The sequence below is a fragment of the Tupaia chinensis genome, unplaced genomic scaffold, assembly GCF_000334495.1.
Source record: "Tupaia chinensis unplaced genomic scaffold, TupChi_1.0 Scaffold147534_1, whole genome shotgun sequence".
Classification (NCBI taxonomy): Eukaryota; Metazoa; Chordata; class Mammalia; order Scandentia; family Tupaiidae; genus Tupaia; species Tupaia belangeri.
The window spans coordinates 1,216,820-1,229,913 of record NW_006207386.1 but is presented as its reverse complement, the minus strand read 5'-3'; the positions used below and the strand labels follow the sequence as shown (position 1 = coordinate 1,229,913).

At 41.4% G+C, this 13,094-nt stretch overlaps 1 protein-coding gene across 3 annotated transcripts in view; it reads right to left on the bottom strand.

Annotated features, from left to right (window-relative positions):
• Positions 1 to 13,094, bottom strand: part of RAPGEF5 (Rap guanine nucleotide exchange factor 5) — a 112,939-nt gene that overhangs the window by 67,665 nt on the left and 32,180 nt on the right. For 2 of the 3 annotated variants that reach the window (XM_027768824.1, XM_027768823.1), the window contains 2 exons: positions 9,323 to 9,441; positions 8,773 to 8,861 (listed from right to left, as the gene is read on the bottom strand). In XM_027768824.1, the coding sequence (XP_027624625.1) occupies positions 8,773 to 8,861; positions 9,323 to 9,441 (208 nt within the window). Of the gene's footprint in view, positions 1 to 8,772; positions 9,218 to 9,322; positions 9,442 to 13,094 lie in introns of those variants that run through there. The other variant, XM_027768825.1, reaches the window with a different exon arrangement.

Sequence of the window (13,094 nt, the reverse complement as noted above, 5' to 3'; positions counted from 1 at the left end):
TGAGACTGGGGGTGGACTGTGGCATGAGAACCCTGTTGGGGTGCCTATTGTTCTGTGCCTCTTTCTCATGGAAGAAAGAAAGAAACTTTGGGCCAGCCAGCGGAGTGACGGTGAAAGCAGCTGGATCCCACATGGCTGAATGCATGGTTTGAATTCTGGACCCAGTGGCTCGAAAATCACACTGCATAAGTGTGCACATGTGCCCAAAATGTCCAAAGGAAAAATGGTGGAGAAGGAATTGTGGCATGACCATCCCTATGAGTGGGATGTGTTCTTGCTTTTCCCTTTTCTCTCTGTCTGTCTCTGACAAGCATATACGCCTTTTAGCAAAGTAAAAAAGAAGAAATAAACAAAGTTAAAAAAAAAGGTATAGGTGCAATTACCTTAAATCAGTGCCTGCAATATATAAGTTAGTTAGCATCTATTGTTTAATATATATTTCCCTACTTATTTTTAAAAGAATTATTTAATTTTATTAATTATTATTTTTAACTTGACCATAGACACACACACATACAGACAGAGACAGAGACAGAGAGGGAAAGTAAGAAAGAAAGCCACCAGGCCCATGACTCCAACTGTGGTCAGCCATGTGGGAGTCCAGGGTGTTACTCACCATGCCACCTTCCCCTCCCTAATTTTTAAAAATTGGGTGATTTCCCTCCCATAAAACATATACCTCTATGAGGTAAGGCATTTGTGTTTGTTTTTAGCTATATCCCTGGTATTTATTTTTATTTATTCTTTAAGAATTATTTTTTATTCAACTTTATTTGTTTGTTTATTTATTTTTAATTTGACCAGAGAGAGGGATGGAGGGAGGGAGAGAGAGAGAGCTACTAGGTCTGGGACTTGAACCACAATTTGCCATGTGGGATTCCAATGCCCTTAACCACGATGCCACCTGCCAGCCCCAGTATCCCTGGTATTTAGAACAGTACTTAAACAGTAGGAGTCAAAGATATTTATAAATAGAAAAAGGAAATTAAAATTTTTCTATGGTTTACATTTGGGTATATAGAGAAACTAATTAATTTAATTATTTAGAGAAACTAAATAATTAAAAATGCATTGTTGGGTTAGGCACATGGCATAATGGAAAGCACTGTTCAAGAGAAGCTGGATCACACATGGTGACTGCATTTTGAAACCCTAGACCAATCAGACTGAAACATGCCAGCCCTGCTTCCCTAGTGCCAGAATCTAAGGGCCTGCGGGCTGGAGGAAGGGGGCTGTGGTATGACCAGAACCTGCTGGGGCTGCTCCTCTCTCTCACTCACTCTTTTACATGTGCACTTACAGCTTTACTTTAAAATTTCTTTTCTTTTTTTTTTTTTTTAACTTTTGTTATATTTTTTTACAGAAGTAGTATATTAAACACTAAAGAATTTCAGGAAATGGGTAGTATAAGAGGTATGATCTAGCCCAGCTGGGTGGCACAGCGGTAGCACACTGCTTTGCGATGACAGAGACTTATGGAAGATCAGAGTTTGGTTCCCAACCAGTGTGTATATGTAGGTGTATGCCTGCTTGCCTGTGATCCTGGCTTGCTGAGAGGGATGGAACAAAGGAATCACAGAATGAGACACTGTTGAGGCTGCTGCTCTCTTTCTCTCTCCTTCTTTCTCCCTTCCTCTCTTTGTCTCTCTCTCAAGAAGTAATAAACTAAAAAAAAAAAAAAGATATGATGTAGTATATTTCATTGCCTTGGGAAAACTGCTGCTTTTCTCCTGCAATATACTATATGATTATCTCAAAATGGCTTGGTAATAAAACTCTGCAAATGGATTTTACTAGTAGGTGATAAATCAAAGCTGTTCTTTGGAAATGTTATAGCATAATTTCTCAAAGAAACTTACAAAGTTTCCCATTGGACAAGGTTATATATAAATGCACTTAAATCATCACCAGGTATGGCCACTGACCCTTGGATTCCAAGCTTAATACCCTATCAACATTCTAGCTGCTTTAAGAGACCGAAGAAATACAGCAGTAACATAAAGTGACACAAAGTTAGACCAAATTCCCTAAGCCCTCTGCAGTGGTTATGTGACGGAGCTTTCAGTATAAAATGACCCCAAGATTCTAGAGGTCATTCACACAAATTCTTAGGTCTCCCTCTGATCTAGAATTCTAAGGTTCTGTGACATATTTTGAAAGGAAAGAGGACATACATCTTTTGAATCAGAGAGTCTTAGTGAAGACAGATACTTTAGAGATCATCTCATTTATGGCTTGTTCAAGGTCTCAGATGTGGGACTCAAGGCTTGAGATGTTTATTTTAGTACACTTTCTACTCTGCTGGGCACATTTTTTCTTTGTTGAAAACATTATTACAGAAATAAACATTCTTGGTTGCAAAATTTGAGAGCTACCCAGAGATTCTATGGTGCAAAGAACTCTTGCAATAATCCAAAAGGTTTTGGTCACTGTATCATCACTGCCTCATTCCTAGAGTTGAGAAATCAAAGAGCTGAATGTCCAATCCCTCTGCTCCCTCTGATTATATCCTTTTCCTCAGACCACTTCAATGGATGGACCAGCAGCGCCCGACTTCTCAGGCTGCAGAGGCAGCAGAGCAGGGACCAGTGAACATGAAGCTGGGCAGAGACCTGGAGCTTGAAGAGGTGTTAGGAAGAGGAGGTGGAAGGAAGGGGAAATGATGTCCCTAACTCTAAAAAGTCCATCTATATTTATAACTATTAGAAACTTAGAGTAGGTCTTCAAAAAAAGGGAAGTGAGAGATGACGTTCTATTTTAGTGGGTCTCCAACCTAGTTGCATACTAGCATCACCTGAGGAGCTTTTAAAGCCCACAAGGCCTGGGCCCCATCTCAGGCCAATTGAGTCCACATTAGTATTTTTAAAAAGTATCCCAAATGCTGCTACTGTACACACAGAGACAAGCACACTGTTATACTTGACATATGAACTTACAGAAATAAAAATGAAAATGATATAAATACAAAATAATTTTACTTCACATTATCATATAGTCATATAAAATCATGGTGAAACCACCATCTAAAATTTTCTCTACCTACCCTCAAAAAGTTTGAGTCCTGAAGAAGAGAAGATACCTGGTACAGGGTTTTTACAGTCTGGCAAACTAGGAGAGGAATCCAGAAACAGAGGCACGCAGTACTGTTCCAGAAATCTTAAAAAGTGGGACCAGCAGATGGCATAATGATTACATTGCTGGACTCCCATGTAGTCAACCGCAGTTGAAGCCCCAGATCTGGTGGCTTAAAACTCATTCCAGGGTCGTTGTTAGGTGGCATGGTGGTTAGGGTGCTGGACTCCCACATGGCTGACCATGAGTCCCAGACAAAATAAAATAAATAATTCTTAAAACAAAACAAAACAAAACAAAACTTATGCCATGTGTGTGTACATGCATGCCAAAATCCTGAGAGGACAATGGAAGAGAAAAGATGGCAGTATGGCCATCCCTCCCTGGGGGTGATTTCTCCCTTTCTGTCTCTCTCTCTCTGGCTAGCGTGTGTACCATACAGCAAAAATCTCCCTCAAAAAAAGAAATCTTAAAAAGCAAAGTAAGGGCAGTGGACACAAGGACTCCAAGATGGTGTCAGTCATACCAGTGAAGGAAAAGAAACTCATGGATGTCAAACTCGGGGAGCTGCCAAGCTGGATAATGACTCGGGATTTTACCCCTAAAGCCATTGCTGGAGCATTTCAGGGAGGTTACTACTGGTATTACAACAAGTACGTCAACGTGAAGAAAGGGGGTGTTGTTGGGGTTCCTATGATGCTGGCTGCTTATGTGCTCTTCAGCTAGGAGTTCAGTGCCTTAACACTACACTGCCTGCTGGCCCCTCAACGGCTTTTTAAAAGCTTGGTTCTGGTAGGGGAGAGGCTGAAAAACACTGACAGAAAATGAGGTGCCTTGGGGGCCAGCAGGTGGTATGGTTGTAAAGGCCCTGGACTCCCACATGGCCAACTGTAGTTTGAGTCCCAGACCTGGTGGCTTGCCATCTCACTTTTCCTCTCTCTCTCTCTGTCTGTCTCTCTCAGGCTCTCTCCAGTGAGTGTATGTGCCCTACAGCAAACTGAAAAATAACAATAATGATAAATAAAATAAAATAAATAATTCTTAAGAAAATGAGGTACCTCAGGTTGGTACCATAGTCTACTGGTTAAGGAAGCCAGATTCCCACATGGCCGAATGTGGCTAGAATCTCTTCCCTAGTGGCTTTAATGCCACCCCAGATCCATGGGTATGTGTCCCAAATTCCAATAGGATGGAGAAATGGAGAAGGGACTGTAATGTTACCACATGCTACTTGGGGGGGGGGGGGTTAGTTTCTCCTTTTCTCTGTTTCTCTCTGGTGAGCACACAAACCCTCTGGTAACTTAAAAAATAAAGAAGAAAAATGAGGTGCTTATCCTAACTTTACTCAAAGTTCTGTCAGAGTACTACTTCAAAAAGGCCACTAGACTGGCCCTCCACTTTCGAACTCTATCATTCGAGTGAGATACTCTCATGATGCCTGGTTTTCATAATATAGACCAGGCATTTTCATGAAGTTTAGTGCCCACAAGGACAGCCAGGGACCCTCTTCCTCAATCACATGCTAAACCTACTATGTGCTGGTGAGAGCAAAAACCATCAGCACTAAGACATCCCCAAAGTGATCAAGGTGGGCTGTGTGGACATTTCCACTCTGAGGCACAGTAATAGGATGTACCAAATGACAACCTCATGAGGTTGAAAAAATAAAAAAGCAGCTATACCTTAAAGAAATTAGGTCAGGCCTAATGAGAATCAGCTGTTAGGCTTTGCTTACTATATCCTATTCTCTCTGCTTGTTTTTCTTGGAAACCGGTAATCATAAGCACATTTGCTTCAAAGAGATGAATGAAGAAAAAGGAAATAGAAAATAATATATTTCTTCTTATGTGTTCCCTAAGGTAGACCCATCATAACACAGATTCAGAAAGAAAAATCAATAAGAAGGTTTTCCTCTATATTATCTATAGTTTTCTCCCCGCTTTGAAATAGAAATCATTATTCCCTATAGAAGCATCTCTAAGTAAAATATCCATTATTCTCTCCAGGGAAGCAAGAGGGCTAAAGAGGACCAACCACCACTACAGACCACAGCAGAGAAGGACGAGCTGGGTCCATGCTTCATCCTCCACCCTATCCAACTCCTCTACTCCCAATTTTTTCTTTTTTTCTTCTTGCCTTCCTGTACTTCTTCCTGGCGAAGGGATGCACAGGGATGCCTGCTTTATTGCTGGAAAAATCAGAGACAGAGCTGCAGAAATGGTTTGGTTTTCCTCTGAAATTTCAAAATCTTTCAGGTCAGAACCTGAACCTTGAAAAAAGGGAAATCTTTAAAAATAGCTTCAATCACCTTCCATGTTCACAAATTAATATTCAGCTCTGAGAGTTTTTTTTTTTTTCCCCATTTTGAACAACGAAGAACTATGGAACAAAAGAAGAAATGAGGACAAATTTAGATCACAACAAACTTCATTGCTGCTTGCTATTTGGGGATGTTATTGCTAATTTAGTAAACAGAAGGGGGATTATCATAAATTAATAAAGATTGCAAAGCTGGCTATGAGGGAAAATCCAAATGCTTGGCTTACTTGTTCTCTATCAGCATTTCCCACCCTTCTACTTAAGAGTTTAGAAAATTCACCCATTCTTTCATTCATTCCTTCATGTCATAAACATCACCAGATGGATATATTAACTAGAGAGGAAAGATGTGTACACGGGATTATGAAAACAAATATGGTAAACATGAATGGATCACATCACTTAGGAAAACCATCAGTAGTTTGCCTTTAAAGCATCTTTACTATTATTTTTGCTTTTAAAACTCAGCTTGACTTGGTGATGGAATAACTGTAAACTGCTGAGTAGTTTCCTATCCTATTCTTGATTCATGAAAAAACAGAAGGGCCTTATCTCTATAGCTCTGACATTCTCTTTCCCATTTTGTTCAACTCAGTAAATATTTCCACTGCATGTGAACACCAGTTAGTGATCCTCCAACTTGTCCTGGGCGAGCATAGGAGGCTTCTTTGCAGTCCCCTGCACCTACCTTTTCACGACCAACTGACTTCTGTGAGAGAGTGATAGGAAATTACACCTTTCTCCTGGTTATCTTACCCATCTTCTGGTGGGCCCAGGGATGAAGGAATGTAAGACTTGGGAAAGGCTCATCCCAGCCTCCAGGATCATTTATTTGCTCCCATGTAGGCTTCCCTCCTCATTGCCATTGGGGCCACGTGAAGGACCACCATATGGCTCCATCCGGCCCCATATGGCTCCATCTCCCTAAAAGGGGCGCTCAAGAACATAAAAATGCCGCTGTATACTTTTATTGCAGCCCCTTCTCATTTTCCTCCATCTGTCTTCCATATGGTTTATGAACTCTGTGAGGCTCTCGCACACACAGACCTTTGATAATGAGGGTTGCCAACCTGACCAAGATAAAAGCTGGAATTCACCTCTGTCACTGACGAGGGGCTTATGTTACATATCTGATTTATTTAATATTGAAACTATTAATAGCCACTTTCCTCCAATTTGCCCCTCTGATTTATTTCAGTTTGTATTCTTGTATTTATATTAATTCAATAAACAAAATCCACATGTGCTGTATCTGAAGCTTAGAAGAGCCACATGCACCTTCTACTCCTCTGTTATCTATGTATCAGTCCCTCTTTCCAAAGTTGACTTTTAAATTTTTATAAAATTCTCCTCTGATGAGAGGAAGGTTGTTGTCAATTCCTCCCTCCAATGTCTCTGAAGGTTCATGTGTTTTCCTCTCAGACTCTAAGGAAATGAGCGGGAATCAAGTGAAGCCAACCCAACTGCCCAACCTTGGCTGGTGCTATGATGGTCAAGCCACTGAGTCCTGGCCCTCTGTGCTTTGTGAACATATGGCTCAAGTGACATATTTGATGCCAGGGTTGGTATAACTGAGAAAAAAGTGGAATAAAAGTCACCGGACACCATTTGTATCACCACATCCCAACAGGAGGCAATTCCTGGCATTAGTAACTTATAATAAGGGTGATATGTCATTTTCCGTGTTAAGTAGCAGGAACTTGGTAGGGAGCACCTGGGCCATTCGTCTTAAAAGTAAAGAGAATATAAACTAATGACAATTAGCAAGAAAGAGGAAAGAAATGGAGCTAGACCATGCTAAGCTTTAGTAACTTCTGTGCTTGATAATCCGATCGGACACAAAGTCTTGTGTCCCAGTAGAACTGTGCTGTTCAGAAGAAAGCATTCAGCCCCTTTTGCACAATTATTGAAAGAATTATTGCATGATTCTTGCATGGTAAAAACCTCTGCCACCTTAAGCATCCTTTTCATGATGGATGACTTGCCTGTATTCTATCCAAACCACCTGTGTAAAGTTGTCTGGTAATCAGAACATGGAAAATTAGGCCCAGTTCCCTGGTGAGGGTTTCTGATGATGCAGAACATAGGAATAGTGTTCAAATGCATAAAATATTGATCTATAGACTATAAAACCACCCAGCCAGTAGCAAAAGAATGTTTTCCTTTTAACTTATTTTTGTATATATAGATGACAATTATTAAATGTTCTCCAAACATATGCAAAATAAGGTATTTATTTGAATGTAGAGATCAAACAATAATATTATTATAGGCATGATTGGGTCACTTGTTTTTTATAACTCGTCAACATAGTTCATACATTCTTGTTTCTCTTATTGTCCTTTAAGGTACAACACAGACTCTGACACATTATGTTTAGACAAAACTTCTGAGGTTCAAGGAAACTTTTGCTCCCACTCAATCTGTTATTGCACAATTCTTGCATCGTAAAATTCTCAGTAGTTACTCAGTAGTTACTCTGCACTAATCCAACCTAAACTACCTTTTCTTGCTATAATCAACATACACTTTGAAGTGTGGGTATCAAAGATGCTAGGATAGCAGCAAGAAATGCAGTTAGTTGGAGGATCAGGTTACAAAATTCAGGCTACCACCAGAGGCCTATCCACTGCAATAATTGTTCCAGGCTGCAAGAAGTCACAAATTTTGGTGAAGAGAAGCAAATACTCTCCCTGTGTGATAAAGGAAGCGATGGGTAAATCATTTTGTACATGGAGTAGTAGTGTTTTCAACAGTGCATGGATGAAAACGCTAAAAGGTTATTTCGCTCTCAGACTAAACAAAAAGGACAAGTCAGATCAATAGGCTTCAGCGAATTACAATTTCTGGCCTGAAAAGCCGTATTATTTTCTAACCCCCAGGGCCGGCTCTGAGCAGGCAGTTTGTAAACCACTTGGAAAGGACAGAAGTTGCTGCTAAGCAAGTAGCTGCTGAGTAGTAGCCCGAATTGTTGACATTTCGGCAGGGAGGCTTCTCCCCCAGCTCAGCACTTCCTATTTGCCAGGTAAATGCCTGCTAACCTCCACCCCTTGTGTTTCTTTCCACTGAACATGGGCTATTGAATGCTGGCCTCTTGCCAACTACCTTTAGGTGAGATGTGGTAAAAACTGCCAAAGAAACGAGCACATCTGCCTTGGGATCCTTTTCTTTTACCGCGATTCCCCAGGCAGCTGTGTGGGGTCCACATGTGTCCATTTACTGGATTTAAACACACAGTGCAAGGCCATGGGGGAGGCACACAAAGCACAGCTGTGGCAGCCCGCCTGGGTCTCAGCTAGCCCTGGGAGCCTCTCCCCTCAGGATCGTGACAAGGGCATCGGCAGCTGTGAGGCTGGAGGCGGGAGACTCCCTGTGCCTTACCTGTTTCTTTGTCCTGGACTTCTTCCAGGTGCAAGTCATTGAGAAGGTGCTCCAGAATCTTCTCCGGGGTCCCGGATACCACCACGTATCTGTCAGAGAGCAGAGAGTCCACCGAATCATCCTCGGTAGAAGACTGCGAGCGGCTGCTCCACTCATCGTCCTCATCCTCCTCGTCGATGTATTTGAAATAAGGCACATCGAAGGTAGGCAAGGGCAGCTCTCGGTCTGAGAGCGCCCGGGAATCTTTCCTCTCTAAATGAGGGTCAAAGACCCTCAGCCGGGAGCTGCCCATTGTGAACAGTTACTAACAAAGGCATCCCCTAAATGCTAAAAGATCTTGCCATCCCTGTCCTTTCACTGGGAACTGAGTCCATCTGGCTGCTAAGAGCTCTGCAGTCAGCTAGAACGCTGGAGAGGCGGAGAGAAAAGAGGGAGGGAGGGTAGAGGAGGCAGAGAGAGCGAGGGAGCTGGAACAGGAGAAGGGAAGGCAGGCAGGGAGAAGGAAACAAGCGCTGGCTCGTGCCTCTGTGGCTGCAGGGGAAACTCTCACCTCCAATCGCTCTCCGCACTCCCCGCGGTGGGGGCTGGGCCACAGCACTGCACTTTCTTCAGCACCAGGACGCTCCGGTCTTGCTCTTTAACCTGAACAGTCGTCACTTCATCATCTTGCTTTAATTGTGAATGGGAGTGATGGATGGGAAAAGAAAAAGGGGAGAGAAATTTGAAAAGGGAAGAAAAAAAGGAGCAACCTCAAGCTGCATTTTCTAGAGTTACTTTGCAGCATTGTTTCTTTCTGGATTTGGAAAAAATTAGGAAGAGTCCCCCTTTAATAAATGGAATCCAGGATCCAGTGCTACAAAAACAGAATGTGATCAAAAGACAAATACTTTAAAAGAAATAGAAAAAAAAAAAGTGGGATTCAGGGTTATTTTTAAAAGTACCTGTACGACTTGCATTAGGGAATACAAAGTTCAAACTGAAAAAGTACAATATGCTGATTGCATGTGTACCATATTTTCTTTTACCTGGTTAATGCTTATTAAACACTCTTGAAATTGGAAAGTCATATAAAACACGTTTAAATACTCAAATAAGGAGCAAGTCATATTCAGAGTTCTTGTCAATACCTATCATAGTCATGTACTTCACGGTCTCACTTTGAAAGGTGGGCAAAAAGGCTATCCATTCAATCATTCAGCTCAATTTTGTTTTTCAGATCTGAAATGGCTTTCAAGTGTATCATCTCCTGGTTTGGCCCGAATACAAGCAATGATGGATGTCTCATTTGACTCTCATCTAGGCTGAAATTTGGATGTCATGGGTGACCGCACTGCCTTTCTTCACCTCAGTTCCTTTTTAAAAAGGAGAGAAGGCTGAACCATCATTCATTTCTGCACACACAGCTTCCACAGCCCAGAGCGAGCGTGGCCCGCTGACGTGGCTCTGTCACTGAGGACGGCTCACTGCTGACCCAGCAGAGTGACTCTGAGTGATGAACACTTCCACCATGCAACGTCTAGTAAGCGTAAGGCAGCCCGGGAAAAAAGAACAGCTAGGCGCATGTAAGAAAATCTTGCTTCTGTAGTTCTGAGGGTTTGAGCAAAAGATTAAAGCAAGAAAAGTTGATAGCAAGTCAGTCTCACCTTAAAAATGATGTCACCTCTTTAAAAAAAGAAATATATGCTTGTTTCTGTTACGAACAAGAAATCCTACCTATAATTAGATACAGACTAAAAGGGGATAGCCCTGTCCCCACTGGGTAGAAAGTATCACGTCTACTGTGCCTCATTAATCGAGTCTTTAGACCAATCAGGGACACCGATGTATTTTCTTCACCTTTCATAAGAATAGGAAGGCGCCGATCTTGCCATAATTATGAACCAAATCAATGACAAAACTGTAATTTCAGTTTCTGGCATTCTGATTAATAAGGAAATGTGGCAACCTGATCATTTATGTCCTCCAGATTTTTCTTAAAAACCTGCAATATTGGTCAGTGAAATAGCAATATAATTTCATGATCATTCTTTTTTAATCATGCAGTGGCAAATAATTTTACTATGGAAAACTGATGTATTACATTTCAACAAGGTCAGATGTGCAGTTACTGTGGCAATTAATGTTGGATATTCACTGTTAAACTCCCTCAGGACAGCAGTGTGACTCCTGTAACATGAATACCAATGTGTAACTGCTATCTTTCATTTCTCCAACGGGGTTCTTTTGTTATCCATGCGGTTAAAGTGAAATAAGGTGGCTGGCAAAAGGGGCACATAGTGACAAGAAAAAAAAAAAAAAAGAATGAGGGTCTGGGATGCTGAACACACAGAAATGGGTAAATAATTCTCTTATTTGAAAGGACAAAATCTTCCTCTGGCTTCCTCTAATCATGCACCGACACTCATTTTATATGAGCCTGCTGTCACTCTGAAGTACATTTTACATTCTACGAGCACGTGATATATGGCATTATTAACTTCCACAGGCCACGCACATACATATGGATGGGAAGGGCCTCTCTAATGTCTGTGTAACTAATATGTATTACATGGCTGTGCACACGGCAGCCACACTCTGCTGGGCAGGGGCACGGCTGAATCATATTGATGTACTATCAATAGCATTTTATGTCACTGTGATAGTTTCCATTTTGAAAATCTGTTAAAAATAAAGAGAAAAAGCAGAAACATCAATGCATAAAGGGAGATGTAAGTTATCTAAAATTATCACAAAATATATATATACAATTTATAACAAAAATGTAACAATCCTATATATAATGTGTATATATGTGTGTGTGTATGTGTGTATATGTGTGTATATATATAGGTATATGTGTATAGTTGTGTGTGTGTATGCGTGTGTGTGTGTGTGTATATATATATATATATATATGGTTTTTAAGAAGAAAAGATAAATTAATGCTTCCTGACCCTTGCATCCTTCACTAATTTTTCTTCCTGAAACTGTAGAAGTATCGTTGTTGAGGTTCTGGGCATAAATTTTATCTTGGTGCTTGCTTGTTAAGGGCAAAGTGTTAAGAGAACGAACAATAGGAAATATGTCCAATGACACATAGTTTATGAAATGCAAGCTAAGCATTAAAACACTTCTTGGCAGTCACTCTTTCAACAAGCCATGAGGGCCTCCTTTGGCCAAGGCAGTGTGCTGGACATGAAGAGGACAGCAAAGATGAGTAAGGTGAGCACCCTGCTCCTAACTGGTAACAGGCTCCTAGACAATGTACATCTCACCTGCTGAGCAGCCTAAGATGTGACCAAATATAAGAGACAAGGCAAAAGTAGAACCCAAGAGATTCCACAGTCTCAGATAACTATGGGTGACTGAGAGTGGGAATGCCATTAGCTGGGGGAAAATGTATGGAGGAGCAGTTCTGGTGAGATTGGGGACTCTGGAGTCATGCTGACATTTTAGCATGGAGAAGACAGCATGCTGTAGATTTTGCAGGCAGAGAGAAATAAAGAACTAGGCCTTTGGGCACAGGTTAAGGGTATGGACAAATGTGTAAATTAGTCACGTTTTGGCAGTGGGTGAGACTGGTAAGGGGTAGCAGGAAAGATGCTATTAATAAAAATATGGATATAAAGCAGGGAACAAGGAAGGTGAAGAAGATCACATGACATACCTCTATGTTCTCAGTAGAGTGGAAATTGAGACCAATTCCTGGAATGAAGTGCTTGGGGAGAAGTTGGTGGCCTACAGAGAATATTATTGTAAAAGTGGCTTTAGGGGGGGTTGACAAGTGGCATGGTGGTTAAGGTTCTGGACTCATATGCAGCCAACCTTGATTCAAGTCCTGGACCCTTGGCGGCTGGCTTTCTCTTGCTGGCCAAATTGAATAATAATAATAATAAAGTCAAACAAACAAATAATCTTATTTTTTTTTAAGTGGCTTTAGAGAGTAAAACAGAGGACAAACGAATTGTGAAAAAAGTTTGCCAGGCAGCTTTGTGGACTGTCAAAGCTAGAAAACTTTGATGACTTTCTGCTGAAATGCCTAGAACTTGAGAAGGGAAGAGTGAGCAGAGGTGACAATACCACGATATCATGGAAGGCACATTTCTGGGCAGTCATCAGCACACCATGAAAACAGCTCCTCACCATACTGTGTCTGTCATTAGGGAACCTAATAAGCGGAGGAGGAAGTGACAAATTGGGGAACTGCAAAGGGCTGGGGACAACTCCACACATGAGATAAGGACACAGGCTTCGCTCTAGGAGGTGAATACCGAAGAAGAGCAGTTCTTTTTTTTTTTTTTTTTTTTTTTGGGGGGTTTTTCACTGTTGGGGGGGGGTGCTCG